This window comes from Microtus ochrogaster, chromosome 8 (assembly GCF_000317375.1).
Source record: "Microtus ochrogaster isolate Prairie Vole_2 chromosome 8, MicOch1.0, whole genome shotgun sequence".
Classification (NCBI taxonomy): Eukaryota; Metazoa; Chordata; class Mammalia; order Rodentia; family Cricetidae; genus Microtus; species Microtus ochrogaster.
Genome location: NC_022015.1, coordinates 76,473,138 through 76,493,642, shown reverse-complemented (window position 1 = coordinate 76,493,642; position 20,505 = coordinate 76,473,138). Strand labels below are relative to the sequence as shown.

Genomic DNA, 20,505 nt, shown 5'->3' with positions numbered 1-20,505 from the left:
GTACATTGCTGGGAACAGAGAACAGAAGAAATCTCTGCATGCCTCTCTCAATTTCTCTGTAAATGTGAAATGCTTTGGAAGTTAATTTTTGGGACCCTGAGACGGTTGAGCAGATATAGGAGCTTGCTGCCTGGTAACTGAGTTGGACTGCTGGAATCCACATGCCAGGTGGAAGGCAGGAAGGGGCTCCTGCAAGTTGTCCTATGACCTCCGTACATGCCACCCTGCAGCATGCACCCAAATTAATAAATAAACATACTGTTTTTAAAATCTAAATGCTGCTTTTTAACAACCAATAAAGCAAGAGAACGTTAACATCATTGATGATCTTTTGGCCTAATACTTCTGAGTATCAGCACTTGACACAAGCATCATCGTCAACTGGCTCTGAGTGTAGGCACATTTTCAAAGTTCCAACAGTTGATCTTTCTCATTTCGTACTCTAAGGCACAGCCACCTCATCACTGTCCCTAAAACAACTTGTGTTGGCAGAACATGTGGCAGGTGTTGATGGGGATTCTTTACATGCCATCCAACTTTATCTCCCGCCCTGACAACTAGGTATCTAGCTCGTGTTTGACCCATGTGAACTCTCAGTCTCAGAGATGCCAAGCAATGGCCCTGCTATTGTACACCACAGCAGTAGAAAGGCCAGGAACTAAAGCAAAACAGACTCAATGACTCTTTACAGATGTGAAATAGAAGAAAAAGAGCCTGCAGATTTGTACCATTTCCCAAACCTTTCGAACAGTTACTTGAAGTTTCCCTACTAAGGTAAAGACCTATCCCAGGAAGCATATTTTGTTCAATTCTGTGTGTTCTTAACATCACTATGTGTTAGTTATTGGGACAATCCAGTTCCTGCAAACTAAGAGAAACTTGAACATAGGAATCTAGATCAACTTTGATACTGAGGAGAGAGGGCCAAACCTTTGTGCTATTGCCAAACCACCAGAAGTAGGTAAGGGTCCCCATTTGACTGGGCCACACAACTGCACTGATGTTCACATCCTTGTTTCTTATAGCGACAAATGGAACTCGAAGGTGAACATGTTCCACTGGACCTAAAGGAAAAGGAGGGGGAAAGACAGTGTTAATGTTTCCAGAACAATCCATCAACTTTTAAAGCCTTGATGTTTAATCTCTCTTTATGACTATGCCTGTAAACAAAAAGGCCATGATCACAAATCCTAAAATGCTGGTGTGTGTGTGTGTGTGTGTTCTTTAATTGTAGGAGACATGTAACAGGAAATTCAAATCAAGTTTCTGATTTCTTGAGTTACAGGTGAATTGAATTTACATCTGGAGAGCTCACCCACCTTGAATACTTATGGAACTCCAGTTGAAGGACAAAGCCAGTTTACTAGACACTTAGCCATCAAATAGAATGATAAACAGCAGTCTGTTTTATTTTTGAGAATTAGCCCTTTTTGTGACTTGAGGTCAGTGAATTATATGGAAGGCTCTTCCATTATCTTCAGTTGCTAATTGTTTTCCATCAACTTTAACAATTGGCCATTGTGCCTCATCATCTGGAGGACATACTGAGTGCCACTCAGAGGCTTGCAAGGCCACTTTACAGAAAGGGAAGAACATAGCTGCCTAAACTAGAGAAGCAAACATCAGCCTTCCAAAATGATAATAACATAGCTTCTCCCCTTTGCTCAGAAAACATAAACAGCACTGTGCTCTAAGCTACACCATCCAGTAAAAGGATGTGTATGAACACAGCCTAGGTCGAAGTGACACCAGTCATTCATTCAAAATAAAAAGAGGAGAGGGAAATACTGGCAGAGAATGATTTGTATATTCATTTTACATCCCCGATATTCTGATTTTAAGACTTGTCAGATATTCTCTTCTTGACATTTAAGAAAACATGTATGTGCCCACATGATCCTATCTTAGGGGAGTTTAGCTAAGCACAGAGTGGGTGGATATCATAGGATCTCACACACACGTACATGGGATCTATGAGCTAACAAAAGAAATAGAATATTGCTTGTCAGAGGGTGACACAGGTGGGTGGGAGAGATGATGGTCAAAGAATATGAAATACATTCAGAATCTACTGCACTCTGATGTGAAGCATAGTTAATTACATGTATTACATTTGGAAAATCTTTAAAAAACAGATTTTTAAGAGTTCTCACCATTGAAAAAGTAACTTTGGGATGTAATGTTTGTGATAATTAGCCTGATGGAGCCATCACACAACTTATGCATGTGTTTGAGAAACATCATGCTGTACATGATTAACATATGATTTCTGTCAGTTTAGGAATAAAATGAAGAAAAAAAATAAAAAATCCACCCATCTATAGCTTGCAAATACTTCCTGCCTACAGCTCTCTGCCCTGACTCCAGACATATGGCACCTCAAGATTCTTTACCAGCACACAGTTTCAACCCTGACACTTCATACACACATCCGGCTGACACGTTAATTATTTTAAATGAGAAAATCTGTATTATTTCTACATGGTCTGCCTGATGTCAGCCACAGAAACACAAGGTGCGAGAAAGCATTGCCAACTTCTTCAGCAACTTCTCACTTATATTTAATGGTTGAGGTAAAGAAAATCTCTCAATGATTTGTGTTCCTCTGGCCAGTGAGGGAAGTCAGACAAGGAGGAGGCTGGCCTAGGAGGGAGAGGAGAATTCTGGTGATCTAATCAACATTGCAGAGTCTCAGGTCTTCCATTCGTCCCTTGATCGAAAGATGGCTCTTCCATCCTCGAAGCCAATGTCCCTGTTCTCATTCCATTTCCCAAACGGCATGAAGCTCTTCCCGAGCTGCTCACGAGACCCTTAGGCATCTAACAGTTTGTCTAAACTGCACATGGCCGTAATCCTGGAAACCCCTTCTCTTCTCCTGAGGGCTCCCTGACACCCAAAGGCAACAAAATGACTTTCTTCTTCCTAAGATTATGTCAGACATAAACTGGGTAGAGTTTCTGTGGCTAACATGGTCCCATTTATTCCAGTTTCAGGTCAAGCATGTTTGACCATAACTAATCGCTGCAAACAATATCTAAGAACAGATTTTACTGCACGGATCCTGAGCCAAATCTTGGCCTTAAGATGGGAACAGATTACAGAAAGGTGAGAAAAGAGCTGAATGGATGGGAAAGAAAGCCTCCTGTCACACAGTTCTTTTGCTTTTGATGAAAGTCCAATAATCTGTGTGAAATTGGTTATTATGGGTGGCTAACAACTTCTTTTGTTAGTTAATGGCCCAAGGTGAGGCCAAGAGCAGTTTCCACTGTACTAACTGTCTGGGAAATGCAGCCATGATTGATTTGGAGGGAATTATGAGGACAATAAAAGTTTCAAGGAACATTTCCTCTTTCGTGCACATAACCCACAGTATAAACCCATTTCTGGCATATCCCTCCCTCTCTCTTTCTGTGAGTGTGTGTGTGTGTGTGTGTGTGTGTGTGTGTGTGTGTGTGTGTGTGTGTAGTACTAGGATATATTGTTCTTTCAACCTGTAGACAAAGCCCCACACTTGGCTGCATCAGTAACATGTGTGGTCTAAGTGCCTGGAACAGAGGAATGTAAAGTTTTTTTTTCTTTGTCTTCATTTTTAAATTGCAGTACAAGTATCAGGCAGAAAGTCAAGAGGAAGTGCTAATAATTACTGTAACAACCTGTACTGTTTATCACGTGTCAAGGCAGGTGTGGAGCAGCGTTCTCCATATTGTGAACATATATGTTAATATGTTTTTCACGTGGTAAGCTAGGTGTGGAGGAGTGTTCTCCATACTGTGAACATATATGTTAACATGTTTATCACGTGGTAAGCTAAGTGTGCAGCAGTGTTCTCTATACTGTGAATATATATGATAACATGTTCCTGAAATTTCCCTCCTTCACAAAAGGAACTTGGCTTTGAGAATAGCCCTAACCAATAATTACCTGGTAGGAGTTGTTCCCTTGAAAACAATATATTTGTTTATTCATAATATCTGCTTTCTACTAAGAGTTTGGAAGTTTGGCGTATATCAGACAGATAGTGACTCTATGACCATCACAAATTTTGGACTCCAAATCTTTAGCAAGTTTCTCTGTTAGAAGGCCCTCCACATGTCACCACATTTTGCTAAAGCAATTAGCGTGTCATGTGTGAGTGTGTGTGTGTGTGAGTGTGTGTGTGTGTGTGAGTGTGTGTGTGTGTGTGTGTGTGTGTGTGTATGGCTTATATATGCTTTTGTATGTGTGTGCATGTGTACATGCTTTTAAGTGTGTATATGTTCAGGAAACCTAGAGTTTGACATCAGAAGTGTTCTCCTTTTTCTCTTTGAGTCAGGACTTCGTTCCGAATTTGCCACTCATTGATTTGGCTAAGCAGGCTTGCCAAACAGTCCCATAGATACACCAGTCTTCATATGACCCCACCATCAAGTGTTAAGATTCAGATGTGTACCACAACCACAGGTGTTATCAGGGTTCTGGGAATCCAAACTCAGATCTCAATGTTTGCCCGGCAGGCAAACTTTACTAGCTGACCCATCTCTATAGCTTAAGCCTTTTCCTTTGCTGAGCTTTTTTTGACTGTCTTTTCTGGGACAAAATATAGCCAAGGATGAAGGTATGTACTAACCTCTATGTTTCTGCCTAGTGATTTGCCATGCCTAGGAGTGGTCTTGAGTAGCCCTAGTATATACATCATCTACTTTGATTCCCACTTTGATTCTTAGATTTCTTTTAATCTAAGGGATAAGATGAAGAATTCAGGTTTTGTAAGGGCTAGGCAGTCAAAAGGATTATGATCAGGATTCAAACAGTCCAAAGCCTGAGTCCATGAAGAAGGATGTGCAGCACTCATATGGGCTCCTAGTCTGGTGATGCTGGAACAGAGAGACTGCGTTAGGTGTATATGGATCTTCATCACTGTGTCTATTTATGACTCATTTTTTAAAGTAGCTCTTCTTCAATAGGATGAAAATAACACAAGGGCAGCATCATATTTGTACTGATGACTCTAAGTGCCCAGTAGAGTCCCTTACACACATTAAGAACTCAATAGCTATTTCCTGAATGACTTAGTGAGTGGTTAGGCATGCCTTGTGCAGTTCATTTCTATTGGTCCTCAAACCTGTGCGGCCAGGCAGTGCTTCGACTTAAGCCATTTCAAAATTGGAATTAAGCTAGAGGTATGTATTACAGATTGGCATGGTAGAGATATAATTGTTCTGTAGTCCAGGTTGCTTCCTATATATTTTTATTATATATCACTGCTATACTTTTCACTAGAAGGTAAAATAGCTCACTGCTGGCCACGAGCCCTTTAGGAATGTGCTATTCACATACAAGAGTTTATACAATCACTGGGTCATTAAAAGGAATGGGTTTCTTTTATTCACTTCAACTCTTTCAAATATATAGTTTTCATTTTATGTGACATATTACTAGAAAGACATTATGGGATACACAGTGGTCCCTGCTGATCCATTTTCACTTGGCACAATTTCAGTTACCCAAAGCCAATTATAGCCTGAAATTTTTAAAAGGAACATACAGATGTAAATAAAAATTCTAGGGTTTCAACTGCCAATTGCTCTGAGTATCATGATGAAATATCTTGGAATACTTTCTTCATGAATATGAGAAAGGCTCCTTCTAAAACAAAGACTAGAGAAGTCTTTAAACCCCTAAGTATTTCTAATGAGGTGCGGTGAATCTGTGTCAGCCCATATCAAACATACCCTGAGCCCACAATCTAGAAACAACATTGTTTATGTTTTCATTAACGTGATTCAAGTTTCAATAACACACAAAAAGCAGTCAGCACAAACAAATATCCCAGAATCTTCAATGCTGTTTCAACCCAGCAGCAGCCAGTGTCATTGAAGCCGACTCCAGCACAACACAAAATTGTATTTACAATACAATGGATGTGAAATAACCTTGGATGTATGAAAATCATTATTTTTAAATCATATTCAATTCTTGAAAGCAATTGAAACATGTGCTTCCCAGATCCTCTTTGGGTTCTTCCAAACATTTAGTTTGACATCTGCATTTTTTACTCATAGTGTGCCAAATGAACCTAGGACCATCATTTGGATGGGCTTCCATATTTATTTACTTTTCAGGAATCTCTAAAGCAAAAGGAAAAGACATTTTATCTACATGAGAGTATGCATGTGCACCAACCTATCAGAATGGTGCTACAAAGTAAAGAACCTCAGTAATGTTGCCTATACATTTAAAATATGCAATCTACTTCAGCACCGTGAAATTAAATTATAGCTGGATATGCATTTCAGTGTTTTGACTTGGATGATTTTAGGAGCCGCAATGAACCTGGCTTCAGTTCTGAAACTCTAGAGAGTAAAATCTAGACAGATGGGGTTGCCAACTGCTTAAAAAAAGGGAGTGGCGCGGGGGCAGGGGGAGTGCTCACTGCTACTTACAAACCACATGTAGGAAGAGGACGGCTGTATCAGAACCAAGGTTGTTCTCTGCATACGCTGTCACCTGGAAGATGCCAGCACTCTTATACACATGCTTGATGCCATCCTCAATGGGGCTGAAGTTGGCATAGGACACAGCAATGCCATCCCCAAAGTCAAGCTGGATGTTCGTCCTTTGGAGGTCACCCTGCAGGCAAACAGAAATTGATCTGGTTCCCTTCATAGATTCTGTTTGACTTTTATCTGATACCAATTTTCATAGCTTCAACATTTTAATCCTGACATGCTATAGTGATGCCTCCTTAGCACAAACTAATATTCATGAAGAGCTATAGGCGAGGGCTGAAAACCTGCATGTCCAACTTTGGGGCTCCTTGATTTGGTAGGACTCTGGCAATAGTGGTTGGGAAGAGGGTATCCAATGTTCTGAAATGGAAAGACCAAGTACTCCAGACTCCTCATGAACATTCTTTTCTGTGTCATGATAATAATAACAATAAGGTAATAGCTAACACTGTTACATACCTTCATAACAAGCCAAGCAGTTAGTCCCCTCAACTTTATGTTATAGAAAGCTTTGAGCCCATTTCTTTGCGTGATCATATGTATGTATGAACATCCAGAGGGAAGTAAATATGTTTGAGTAATAGGAAGTATTACTTTTTAACAGCAGTAGAAAGTATTACCATCCTCACTTTTATAGTGGAGGTGAAAATACTATCGACATTAAAACCACACAACTAAGAGCAGGAAAAACCAAGTTTCAAGTCCTGATAGCTTACTTCAAACACTAATTTCTTTAATTATCATGCCATAATATCCATTACTCTTATTCTTAATTTCAGTTATTTAATTTAAGATCTATGCTAGTCACTTAACATGTATTAAACACCATATTCAAAATAACAAAAGTAGGTAGATCATTATTTACATTCTAGAGATGAATATTGTATGATATATAAATTACTTCTGTTTTCTTGCCTAGGGTTTCCTGAAACCTGTCTAAGCCACCCTCTCCCCCAAGGCTTCTGCTAAGTGTGTCAGCCCACAGATGTCTCTGCCTCTGGGAAGTCCAAGCATACCTTGGACACTGCCTGTGACATGATATCAGTGGCTCAGGTGGGTGCTTTATTCCCTCAAGTTGACTGTTAGCTTCTCAAAAGCAATACTGAACCCATCCTTACTAAACACCTCATACTAGACCAATACTTTGAGTAAATGCATAATATAGACCATAAAATAAAGATATAGAATGAAGAAGGTTAAAAAATCTGCTTATATATTGAGATGGAACAAAGAGAGAATTATATTCTGGAGTTATTAACTGATGAGGTTTGGATATGAAGTGATGCCCAGGAAATAGCGTATGTTAGGGGTTGGTGCCCTGTTAGACATGCCATTGTGTCATGTTTAAAACTTTAGGAAGGTGGACGTAAATCTCTCTCTGTCTCTTTCTCTCGATGTCTCTCTGTCTGCTTCTCTCTCTGTCTGTCTGTCTCTAGCTCACTCATTTTCACTCACGCTTGCTTGCTCACCCTTGCTCTCTTTCTCTATGCTATCTCTTCTGCTTTCTCTCTTTTTCACATGACCAAAGAAGCTCTTCCAACTAGACTCTTCAACTCTGAATATGGCAACCAGAGACCATGGACTGAATTTCCTGAATCTGTGACCCAAAATTCTTTTCTCTATTAGAAAAAAAAAAAAAAACTCTGACTAACGCAAAAGCCAAAACCTCTGCCTCAGCTCTGTGCACTGGTCACGTTTCTCACTTAGAACCTCTCCCACCACGGCAACATAGATGCTCAAAACATCCTGACGGATGCTCTCTTGACCCTCACACAATGTCAACTACCTTTGAGTTTATAAATGTAAATTAAAGTGGAAATGAACTGGAGGCAATTGAAATGGATAATATCGTGGCTCTTCACATCCATCTGAGAAAGTTTTTATAGCTCTGGTCCCGAAAACTCTCTAGTGGAACTGTGATAATGACCTCCTCTGAATCTCAAAGTCCTCTAATTCAAGTAGCTACGTGAGTGAAGGGTGAGGAGTCTGCCAGGCCAGGATAAGAAGCCGGAACCTTCCATTGCAGTGTGGTTTGGACTTTAAAGGCTCTGAAGTGCTCAGACTAGTGAGAAAAACTCCTGGCTTGCTTTGCTCCCCTGTGGAAGATCTCAAGAGCCCCAAGCAATTTGCTTATAAATTTAGAGGGCATTGTCAATCAGGCAAGTCTTCCAGCAGAGAGTGCTAGCCAAGTTCCTGGTTTCGGCAGAAGGAACATCTCACATAGGGAGCAAGAAGCAGATAAGTAGACTGGAGTGCCAGCATACACTCAGATTTTACTGTCTGGATTGCAAAAGACACAAGTGATGAGCTAATGAAGTTAGTAGCTGATGTAGAAGCAACCAGTGCTGTGTTCGCTATAAACCTAACTTTCAACACCATTTCAATCATCTTCATCCACATGTTCAAGACTTTTAAAGGCTTGTGGGCTCTTCTAATTAGTGAACCGAAGGGTTAGAATGAAGCAAGAGAGACTCTGAAAGTTGATGGCTATAATTTGCGTTTTCTTCCATTTTTCTCCCCTCATAGTTTAGAGGTTATGTCCTTATTGTGATAAGAATATATCCAGGTAGGTCATAATGCAATCCCAGCGCTCAGGAGGTGGAAGCATGTGGAACACAAATTTGAATGAACATGGGAAACACCGTGAGTTCAAGTCTGGTCTGAGCTATGTGGTGAGTCACTATGTCAAAAGATTGTCTCAAACAACCTAAGGGCTGTTGCTATAGCTCAGAATTAAGGTCCTGAGTTCAATTCCAAGCATAGAGGATGTGGGATGGAGGGAGAAGAGACAAAGAAAGAGAGCAGGAAGGAGGGAGGGAAGGAGAATGAGCAAGCAAGTAACTAACGTAGAAGCTCCGTGAACTGGGTCTTTACTATAGATGACTGGAGGGGGTTTGTGACTAGGTTCTGCTTCCTTTCTCTTCTTTTTCTCTCACTTTCGTCATTACTGCTGTGGGTTCTGACTGCAGACACCCAAGTGGTCACCTACCTCTTCCATCAGAATGATGAAGGTGGCATTATGGCCCTGCTCTGCGACCAGGCGCCCATCAGTGGTTACCACGTGGAGACCCCGAGGAGCTTTTCCCGGACACAGTTGAGTCTTTGCAGAGTACTTATCCCTTAACCCATCTGTGCAGTTGTTGGACACAATCCTTCGGTACCTAAAGAGAGTTGACAAAAGACAGTTTTGACAATGCTGCAGACTGGAGTGTGTGTGTTTTGTGTATGTGTGAACACAATCCTCTGGTACCTGAAGAGAGTTGACAAAAGACAGTTTTGACAGTGCTGCATCTTGGAGTATGTGTGTGTGTGTGTGTGTTTGTATGTGTGTGTGAACACAAGCCTCTAATACCTAAAGAGAGTTGACAAAAGACAGTTTTGACAGTGCTGCAGCTTGGAGTATGTGTGCACGCATGCCTGTGCACGTATGTATAAGGGAGGGCAAGAGAAAAGAAGTAAGCAAAAAGAACTTTTCACAGTTGCTCTTAAAAGCCAAGTCTCCCAAACTACAGCTATTCCCCAAGACAAACAATCCTCACGAGCTGCTATCCCTCTGTCTCAGGAAGGCTAGCTCTTTAAACATTAGTATTGATCCCACCTAGGGCACCAGGGATCGGCTCAGTGTCTAAACCAGCCAAGAAAAATCAATGCTGGCTCCTACACAGCAGAAGGTGTAGGAACTGGGCTAGTGAAGCAGGGAAAGCAAGTACACCTCTGTCAGCTAGAGGCCTGTTCTATTCCCCCAAGGCTCCCTCCAACTTTCTCTGTACCAAGAAGCAGATAGAACACCAAACTTCTAAGTCCCTATAATCAAATGCTCTCTCCCTATCTCTTCTCCATCCTAAGATGTTATTAGTGGAACATATAATAAAATTAGAAGAAATCACAATGGTAACTTTTACTCTGGAGCCACTGAGCTATTTTATAACACATTTTCTCCATTTGCTAAATCCTTATTTTTCTCCTCAACACAAATGTCACATTAAAAGCACAGGTTTGAAACTCTATTCAACTCTGCTAAAGTAAGATTACTTAACTAAAGGGGTTAGCCTGGAAAACCTCCCTACAAAACACTACCAAGTTCTACGGCAACAGCTTCATATAATATAGTGATGTCACATCAATTGCCTTGACCCAAGAGTTTGACTGCAACTGGATCAGTCACAGAGTTATTATTTCCAGGAAATTCACAATCTAGTTCTCATTCCTAAAACTGGTGCTTTAAGAAAACCACAAGATAAATATCGCACTACCTCCACTTTTCTCCATTACCACCACCACCACCACCACCACCACCACCACCACCACCACCAACAACAACAACAACAACAACAACAACACCATCATCACCACCGCCATCACCACCACCACCACCACCACCACCACCACCACCACCACCACCACCACCAACAACAACAACAACAACAACAACAACACCATCGCTATCAAATCCTCTGTATTAAGAATAATTCATTCATCTATAGTGTCTTATTCTGAAAGACCCAAAGTAACAAAACTCTAATGATGCTGGTCCTTCATTATATCGACTTTTCCTCCTTAATACCCCTCTCAATTCTGAATTACCCACCCTATCAACACCTTCTTCCAAAGATCCCAAGTGATGCCAGCCAAATGATGTAGGTATCTCTTGGCTCAAATGAAATTATAATACATCATTATCAACTGTCAGCTGAGCTATATCTGTATCTTTATGATCCAACATGGCAGCTGGTATCCACAAATGGCTATCAAAGGTCAGAAATGTAGTTAGCATAGCATACTGAAATGACACGTAACATCAAACAAAATCATTTTTACTTTTTAATTGTTTTAAACATGATGAGACATTATAATTATAAACACAAATCATACAGTCGTTCTTTAGATTATCACTGATTTAGTTAAATTAAATTATTCTAAGTTAATCTTTCTGGGTTATCTTTACTTAGAAGATATTTAGTTTTTACTCAAGATCAACATCATACTTGTATCAGAAGGCACACTTTATATTAACTGCTTCCTTTGTTAGCTTGCTACTATGTTAAGCATGTTGATAATGTATAATATAGACTTAAATACAAACTTAAGAAAGTTGGAGGTGTCTATATATTCTATGGGAAATTCTTTGTGGGACTGTAAATAGATTTTTCATCTCCCTGACTTATTTACTTATTTGCTTTTTTGGCATATATATGTTGCCTAAAATTAGAACTAGATATATGTGTGCTATGATTACATGAGATGTCCTAAGAGAAATCACTTCTAAAGATTTCTAAAAGATTCCAAGGCTAAAAGCTGGCTTTTGCTGATGATTCTATGTGTCCATTAGGTTGTTTTTCTTGCTCTCTGATGGTATATCTCCTGAAGTTGAAATTTCTCAATGTGCACTGAATGACTTAAATCTTTAGAACACATTCCTACAAAACCTCTACATTAAAGGACTGAGATGGCCACTGTGGCAACGGGAAAAGTTCCCTCAGAATCAAATATTTACCAGAAACGTCATGGCTTTAGAGTATTTCAGACTACTCAACACACCCATCCCATCATGTTTTTGTTTCCTTCGTCGATGGCAGATATTTAGATCGGACCTGCGACTCTTTGCAACCATACCGAGTCAAAGTAAGAGAAGCTGAATAACTTGGCTAAGATGGCAGAAGAAATACTTGCAGAGGTGAGAGTCCAGAGCACTCAGTGTCTTTGCCTTTCAGAGAGTGGTGTGGAACAGCAGATCCTCTCTACCCCTGGTAGGGGATTACTACAAATGAAGACCTCAGCTTCCCTCTGGACTTCCCAAGTCAGACAACCAAAAGATGTATCAAAACATGAGCAGCGTGGCACCGTCCCACCTGCCTACTCTACAGATCTTTCGTGCGTCATAGAAGCAGTAAGAAAAGTGCAAAACAACACACAGCCAGGAAATCCTTCACCAAGTGTTTGAGGATAACTCCTAAGTGAACAATCAGAGCAAAACAAGCAATTAGACAATTGCTGAAAGTGCCCTTAGTCTTCTTATTCCAGAAGTATCTAGAATGAGACTTGTGAATTTTTCTTTGATGTGTCAAGAGTTACTGTTTCAGAATGCCCACTGATCTCCCACCAGGGAGCATCTGTCATATCTACACACTACTTAGATCAACTTAAATCAGTTGAGGTCCAAGAGGTAAGCAACAACTATAATCTTCCAGGGATAAATTACAGAGTCTTTCCTGCCTGATAATTTCTTCTGATGGTTTCTAAACAAGCTATCCTTGGCTAAACATTTCTTCAGCTTCCCTCAGAAGCCGCTGGACACAAAATTACCCTTTCAATACTCATTTCCTTCAACAAGGATACACTACATTTTATTTCATATTTAAGAACTGAGTTCCTTCAGTCATTTGACTTACCCAGTGCTATTAAGGTAGCTTTGACCAAGGCTGCAGTCCTTTGAGGGGGAAGCTGGGTTGTACCAGAAAGCTGGGACACACTGGCTCTCCCCATGTCTCTCATAGCCATAGTCACTGTCAGGAAAACAAACACGATAGAATGATAAGTGTGTACAAATATTAAAACACCCGAAAGCAGACATAAATGTACACATGTCCCACTGCCTCCCCAGAGTCATGGCTCATAGTTTTCATTAAGTCCACTGGGGTAAATGTCCATGCCTTAAAACAATAGGATGTTTTCAGAAATGGTCTCATCATTTAGAATTATAGTCTAGAGAGAAAAATGGATTATCAAAAAAAATCTAGACGAGAAAGTACATGAATTCAAATATGTGACAGGTACAATGGCTTGGAGGTGAGAAGGGAGGGACACTATACATTTAAATCAAACTTTGAATCACAGAATTAATTAAATAAGTAAATGGCAACCAGGGAGATGACTTTAAAGGTCAAGATACATTTCTATGTAATGATTCAATGTGTACTGTCTGGAAATGGATTTCACAGAATTTATATATTTTTTTTTACTTTAAATTCAATTGCTTTCAGGTGTCTCTGTGTGTGTGTGTGTGTGCATATGTATGCCAAAAGAATTTCAAACTTCTCTTGATTAGACATATTAGGAGACATATACATTTTCTTAAAAATAAAAGAAAACTGGAGTTCTTTTTCGTGCTTCTACGGAACCACAGCCACAGCATCTGAGGAACAGCATGCTTCTGGAGTTGTATGAGGCGCTTAGACGTGTAAATGTCAGGAGTAATAAAGTGGGTGGAGGGGATTCTGCTCTTACGGCCAGCCAGAACTCACTGAGCACACCCTCTCTCAGTCCATGTTTCCACATTCATCACCAAAAGAGAACCCCTAAAGCCCAGACAGCACAAACTCATCATCGGGACCCCGCCCCACGAAAGAAGCATGGGACAGAAAGGCAAGCGGTTCTGCGCACTGTGTTAGTTCTGCTCCCACAGTCTTTGAAAACACTGCTAACTTATCAGAGTGAATGCAGGACAGGAATGGAAGGAAGATGGGTATTCACTTCAATGGTGCCTCATTTATCCTTCACTGTATGCCTTGACCCATGAGACGAATCTGACAAGACCTGTCTTCAATTGCTTTTTTAGTCCTTATACCTCACACCCCAAACCTAACACTGCATAAAGAAGTACTGATTGATGGGCGAGACCATGTACATTACTACCCACATGGTAACTCCAGACTACTCCTAGCTACTTTTTTAGCACACTTTATTTCCTTTTGTATGTTAAGCCCTGGGCGTGGATCACTGAACCTTCTATGTTTTGCAGCTTCTTCTTAACTCTTCTCTCATATTTAGGTTATATGAGCCTATTCCTAGTTTACTGCACACACTTTTCAGGGCTACCATATGCCAGAAACTATGTTGTTCACTAATTAAATCATCTGATAATAAATATTATAGAGCGAATTAATGTCAGAGTTGCACCAGAACACAGTCCCTCTAATTGCCCCATTGCACTGTGTCTATTTCTGTAAAAAGATTGTGAGGCTTCTTGACACTGTAGGGTTAACTGCAGAAAGTATATCCAAAGGCCCAAAGGATGACTGGAGTGAACGTGAGCAGAGCTGCCAATCAACAGAAAGGCAGAAAGCAAGAGCAGCTTTGATGCAACCATGCTTCAATGAAGCTGGAAGGAAGGAAAGAAAACAGACACTTCTGTCAGTTGACTCCTTTGACAAGTGTTTGGTCCCCTAGTAGAGAGTCCCTGGCCCATAGTTCATCTGGACTTAGTAGAGTTTGAAACAGCCCATGGAATCTGACTCTTAAAACTCGGGGAATTTTGTAAGATAATTAGTGGTTGTTAAAGCAAACATTAAAAATTAAATTATATGATACTTCATTCAAATAAATTATATTTAAAAGTCCATAAAAATACACAAAACATAATTTCCTACTGCTTTACTGCATTTTAGCTTTATATAGCTATAATATGCTGTGTATATGTTAGTTACTACATACAACATATGCTAAATTACATAAGAATATCATTAGGTTATTGATGTCAAGGTCCTTTATATCCATATATCTGTCTAGCGGGAAAACTATAGAAAGTGGGGTGACTGCCTAGCTCTTCTCAGCTCTTCATTCATTGGCATAATGATGAAATCGGCCACCGTGGGAATATGCACAGCATTCGGCGTGTGTTCCCAGGAGTTAAACATTGTCAACACACCACTGAGCATTGACTTCCCAAGCATTATTTATGCACGGAAATACTGGACTGTGGTATACACAGACTAGTTCTAGAAAACTCCCCTATGGTTTTATAAGATGAACCTGTTGCCCAGCCCTGCTGACCCTAGAAAATTTTGGGAATCCTCTTTCATGCAGCCTTGGGGAAGATAGAAACATTTTCAAGGCTCTTTGCAAAATGCAAGCACCCTCAGCAGTTCTGTTCAGCTCTGCTACCTGTTGGCACTGCAGTAATTAAAAAAGGTGCATCAAGCGTGCTGCTCTGCCCCAAAGAGCAAAAGCAGCTCATTAATATTTAACAACACTAACTGAAACTGCCTTCCTCCAAGCTGTGGACTTCTTCATTAATTTCAGCTAAATGCATATTAAACTCTTTCACACTGTCCAGCCTCCCCCCCCCAGCTCAGGAGTCTGCAGGATTTAAACAAACAAACAGCCGCTGCTCCGGCTTCCTGGGGAAAGGTGTGAACTGATAAACTGTGAGATTTGAACAGAATACACCAGAAAATCTGTTTTGCCTCAGGGAAGTATGCGCCAGATTCCACACACACACTGGCTGTTTACTGCAAAACACAATTTACCCCTGTGTGTTGCTGGATTATAAAAGCAGAGGAATATCTACCTGGCTAGGAAAACAAAATTTGTCCATTTCAAAAAAATATGTGTATAGTCCAAACCCTACCCAACGAAAAGCCTCAGATTAAGAAAGAGAATAGCAAAGGGTAGTTTTGCTACATGGGTCTAATCTGTTTTGCTCGTGGACTGGAAAGAAACAGGTGAAAGAGGATGAAAGGCATTGTACAAAGCTACTCCAGGCACATAGCACTACCACTTCATCAGAACGTGGTCCCTGCTCCTAAGAAGGACATTCTAAAATTCTAAAGAGATGTGTGTGTGTGTGTGTGTGTGTGTGTTTGTGTGTGCATGTGCACATAAGTGCCAATGCCTTTGGAGGCACTGGATTCCCTCGAGCTGGATGGATTTACAGGTGGTTGTGAGCCATCCAATGTGGGTGCTAGGAACTAAATACTGAATTCAGCTCCTATGCAAGAACAGTGCGTGTGTGTGTGTGTGTGTGTGTGTGTGTGTGTGTACACGCACGTTTCTAACTGCTAAGCTATTTCTCTAGCCCATTCTCAAACTGTTCACCAATCAGAAAGCCAAGGCCTCTTCCCAATAAGCTCAAGGGTCTTTGTGAGAGATCAGGCCAGGCAGAGGCCAGCACAGTCTCACTACCTTCCCAGCTAACAGCAGAGATTCCAGGACATATGCCTGATGCATACTTTGATCCCATTTTATGAGTGTATCAGGATGGGGTTGGGACCAGGTGATCTTTTCAAGCCTAGTAAGAACACTCATGAAACGGAAGCAACTAACACAGGAATAACAATTATCATCCTCATTGGGTGAGGTATGAATCCAAATATAGTCATAGAAAAAGAGACCGTTATAGCTTAGCCAAAAATTACTCAGAAAACCTGACAATCATCCCTTAAGCATTTCTTTGGATCTAATCCCGTTAGAGACACCTGTCTTATCCTTCTCCTCACTGAGAGCTTGCTTATATATCTGCTCTCTTTAAGTCAGTCTGTTGCCCACTTTCATAAACACATGCTCATTTTATTTAATTAAATCGTATAGCTCCATTAGCACTCCCTGCATAGTCATCCATGATTACATGTAATCTCATTGTGCAGTGAGCTCTTTGCTCCAACCACCTCTCCACCTGTGTTAAAAAAAAAAAAAAAAAAACAGCTCTGTCTAGCGGAACTATCTACAGTGGAAATATTTCAAATAGCTATGTTCCATTATGGCAACCACTAACCAGCACAACAAAGAGACTGAATTTTAATTTAACTGAATTTTAATGTTAACAATCACATGTGACTAGTACTACTAATGGACTCAGGATTGGATCATAAAACTCAATACTTTATTATATTCTTTTTCTTTTCTGTTATATCATCTTCTGGTGCAGTAACTCTTATTTATACATTGTTTATTGTCTTGTTTATAGTTTAGGTAGTCTGATATAGAAAAAATACTCCCACTTATGCTCAAAATGCATAAAACCAAAGGTCGGATGAACCGTAGGTGCACCAAAAATGAGGTGTGTGGCTCCCCGAAATTCCTTTTCCTTTGTCTTCTGCATCTCTACTAGATAATCTTACCCTGGGGATATGGCTCCATACTGAACATGGAAGAAACCACCATGGTATCCTAAATCTCAGGCCTTGGAAATTAGAATATTGCTATCTTGAGGGACTGGAACTATCTATAAAATGTCCAACTCTTCCAAGAGCTATATGAGAAATTAATGTTATTAATATTAAAGAGTACCACAACACCCAGGACATACTAGGTACTCAGCCAAAGCTATGAATGAATGAGCAAAAGGAATGAATGAGGAAAAAAGGGGGCTACTTCCTGAGTTATCACTGACAAATATTTTCTTCTCCCAGAGGGCTAGCCTCTACTGGGGTACCCCTCCCCAGGGCTTGGGAGCAAGTCCCTCTCTAGAATGTGAGACTATATTGGAAACCTTAGTTCTCTCCTGGGTGGGCATTTGTTCCTGTACCTCACCCCTGACATGGTGGAGGCTGCTTTGCAGTAGCTCTTCATAGCAAACTTTGGGCTGGGAATCTTTCAGGCCTGTAAGTAGAAACTCCCATCTGTCCGTGATGCTTACCCTTTTTACCCGAGCTTTCCATTCTACAGGTAGATACTTCTGAGACTCAATAAGTTTCTCTCTTTAAGTCAAATTATCTGCCCTTTGTGAGCACAGGTTGTGTGTCTTTTAGCTCCTACCAATATGGAGATATTAAACACACCATTCCTACCCTATGACTGCCCTAAACTTACTAAACTAGGTTATATCCCCAGCCTTACACGTTGCCCAGAGTAACCATAGGAACATGCCTGCTCTGGTTCAGGGATGAACCTAAATGGGATGTGTGTGATGAGGGCTAGAACTGATTGAATTGGGAACTCCCAGAGGGGACACTATAGTTGTTGGAGGAGGCTGCTCATTCATTCCCGGCTGTCCAGTTCCAAAATAATCACTCAGAAATGATATTATTTACAACACTGTTTGGCCAATGACTCTAGCAAATTCCTAGCAAGCTCTTACATCTTAAATTAACCAATTTCTATTAATCTGTGTATTGCCACATAGCTGTGGCTTACCAGCAAAGTCCCAGTGCAATTGTTTCCAGCAGTGGCTATATGACTTCTCCCTGACTCTACCTATTTTCTCTCTATAGATAGATAGATAGATAGATAGATAGATAGATAGATAGATAGATAGATAGATAGATAGATAGATAGATATCTTCTAGCCTGGCTATATTCTGTTAAGATATTGGCTGGAAGCAGCTTCTTTATTAACCAATAAAAGCAATACATATACAGGAGGCAGAGGTAGGCTGTGAGTTCAAGGCCAGCCTGGTCTACAAGAGCTAGTTCTAAGACTGGTTCCAAAGCAACAAAGAGAAACCCTATCTCAAAAACAACCAGAAAAAAAAATAGATCAAAACAAAAATATTTAATTTTTCTTTTAAAAATCAATTTATTATTTTACTTTATGTGTACTTTGCCTGCATTTAAGCATATACACTATGTATGTACCTAGTGCCTGTGGAGGTCAGAAAAGGGCATCAGTTTCCCTGGAACCGAGTTATGGATGCTTATAAACCCCTATGTGGGGGCTGGAACCGAACTCTAGTCCCCTGCAGAAGAATCCAATGCTCTAAATGCTGAGCCATATTTCTCAGCTCTGAATAACTATTTCAAAGCCAAGGCTGATACTCACTGACTTAGAACCAAAGAGGCCAATTTCCAATATTTATCCTAAAACCACTGTAAATAAGTCAGGAATTGTCATCAAAGGCTGCTTCTTCCATATGCAGATGTGGTAGAAACACACATTTAGGTTACATGACTATTGTGGTTATTGCTATACTCTGATTGTGACCAGGTAGATGACTGGGTCTCTCCTTTTTACTGGCCCTGCACCAATCTCAAGTGTTTTCTGTTTTCTTTATAATATATGGTATTATTTACAATAGAAATGCAAATATCCAGTACCTTATAGAGAAAAATCTGTGATGTCTTTGTGGGGACCATATATCTATTAAAATTCCACTAGCACTGGTAAAAAAAAATTTGAAATTGTCTTTAGAGTTAATGAAATAGTCTATATTAAATTTCACTTAGAGCAGTCACCCTGGGTCATTTGGAGATGAGTTTTAATTTCAGAAGAACTAAATGTGGAGACCCTATTCCTTCTGAATAATAAAAGAAATCTTAAAATAATAAAAACCTGTTTGGTTTCCTAAACAATAGATATCTTAGAAGCAATGAGCCAAGGTTTAGCCATCCCTGCATCTGAACCCCAACTCTGCCTCAACCATTTATGTAATTATAATCAGGTAACTTATGAACAAACTATTTATTTTCCTCCCATTCTAATGGCCTTGGTAAATATGCCAGTATTACAGTGACTTGAATACAGGTGAGATTTCTATCAGTACAAATCTAAGAACCACAGAATGCATTGCAAGGCATCCCTTCTCTCTCCTATTGCTGTGGGTTATGCTCATTGTTAATTAAAAACTTATTGGCCAATAGCAAGGCAAGAGAGTGGGCGAGACAGTCTGACATGACCAGAGAGAATGATGGGAGGAGGAAGGGCAGAGTCAAGAAAGTTGAGAGAGATGACAGCCAGTCACTTAGAAAGCAAGACATGCTAGATGACATGTAAACCCACGACATGTGCTAATTTAAATTTAAGAGTTAGCTAGTAAAAAGCCTGAGCTATCAATAGAGCATCTGTAATTAATATGTTTCTATGTGTTTATTTGGGAATGTGTGGGTGGAAGAGAAGCATCCGAATGTGGGGCAGGAATTTCCACTTAAGACCTAAAAAAGGCTTTAAAAAGGATTCTAAACACAAAAACAGAGTCAAGCATAGCTTTTTGGTGACCTTCTGTTCTATAGTAAGCTCTGTTTGCATGTTTGCAAGGGGGGGGGGGCAAGAGGAGGCATGGCTCCTTTAAGAGATGGCTTACAGCACTCAGGAGGCAGAGGCAGGTGGATTTCTGTGAGTTTGAGGTCAGCCAGGTCTATAGAGCAAGTTCCAGGACAGGACAGCCAGGGATGTTACACAGAGAAACCCTGTCTTGGGGTGGGGGTAAGAAAAAGGAAAAAAAGAGCTGGCTTCCTGGCTTGGTACTAGCACCAAAAAGGGTGTGGGAGGGCTCTTTTAAGAGCCCCCGCTACCAAACACTTAAATCATGTTTATGGGCAGAGGGCGACACACTACTAGGTGGTAACATGGACACAGAAACTTCCT

At 40.4% G+C, this 20,505-nt stretch overlaps 1 protein-coding gene across 1 annotated transcript in view; it reads right to left on the bottom strand.

Moving 5' to 3' along the window:
- The window catches only part of Sorcs3 (sortilin related VPS10 domain containing receptor 3), a 624,914-nt gene that overhangs the window by 28,494 nt on the left and 575,915 nt on the right, over positions 1–20,505 (bottom strand). The window contains exons 17-20 of the mRNA XM_005352452.2: positions 12,878–12,991; positions 9,478–9,649; positions 6,423–6,609; positions 931–1,064 (exon numbers count right to left, since the gene is read on the bottom strand). Of these exons, the coding sequence (XP_005352509.1) occupies positions 931–1,064; positions 6,423–6,609; positions 9,478–9,649; positions 12,878–12,991 (607 nt within the window). The remainder of the gene's footprint in view (positions 1–930; positions 1,065–6,422; positions 6,610–9,477; positions 9,650–12,877; positions 12,992–20,505) is intronic.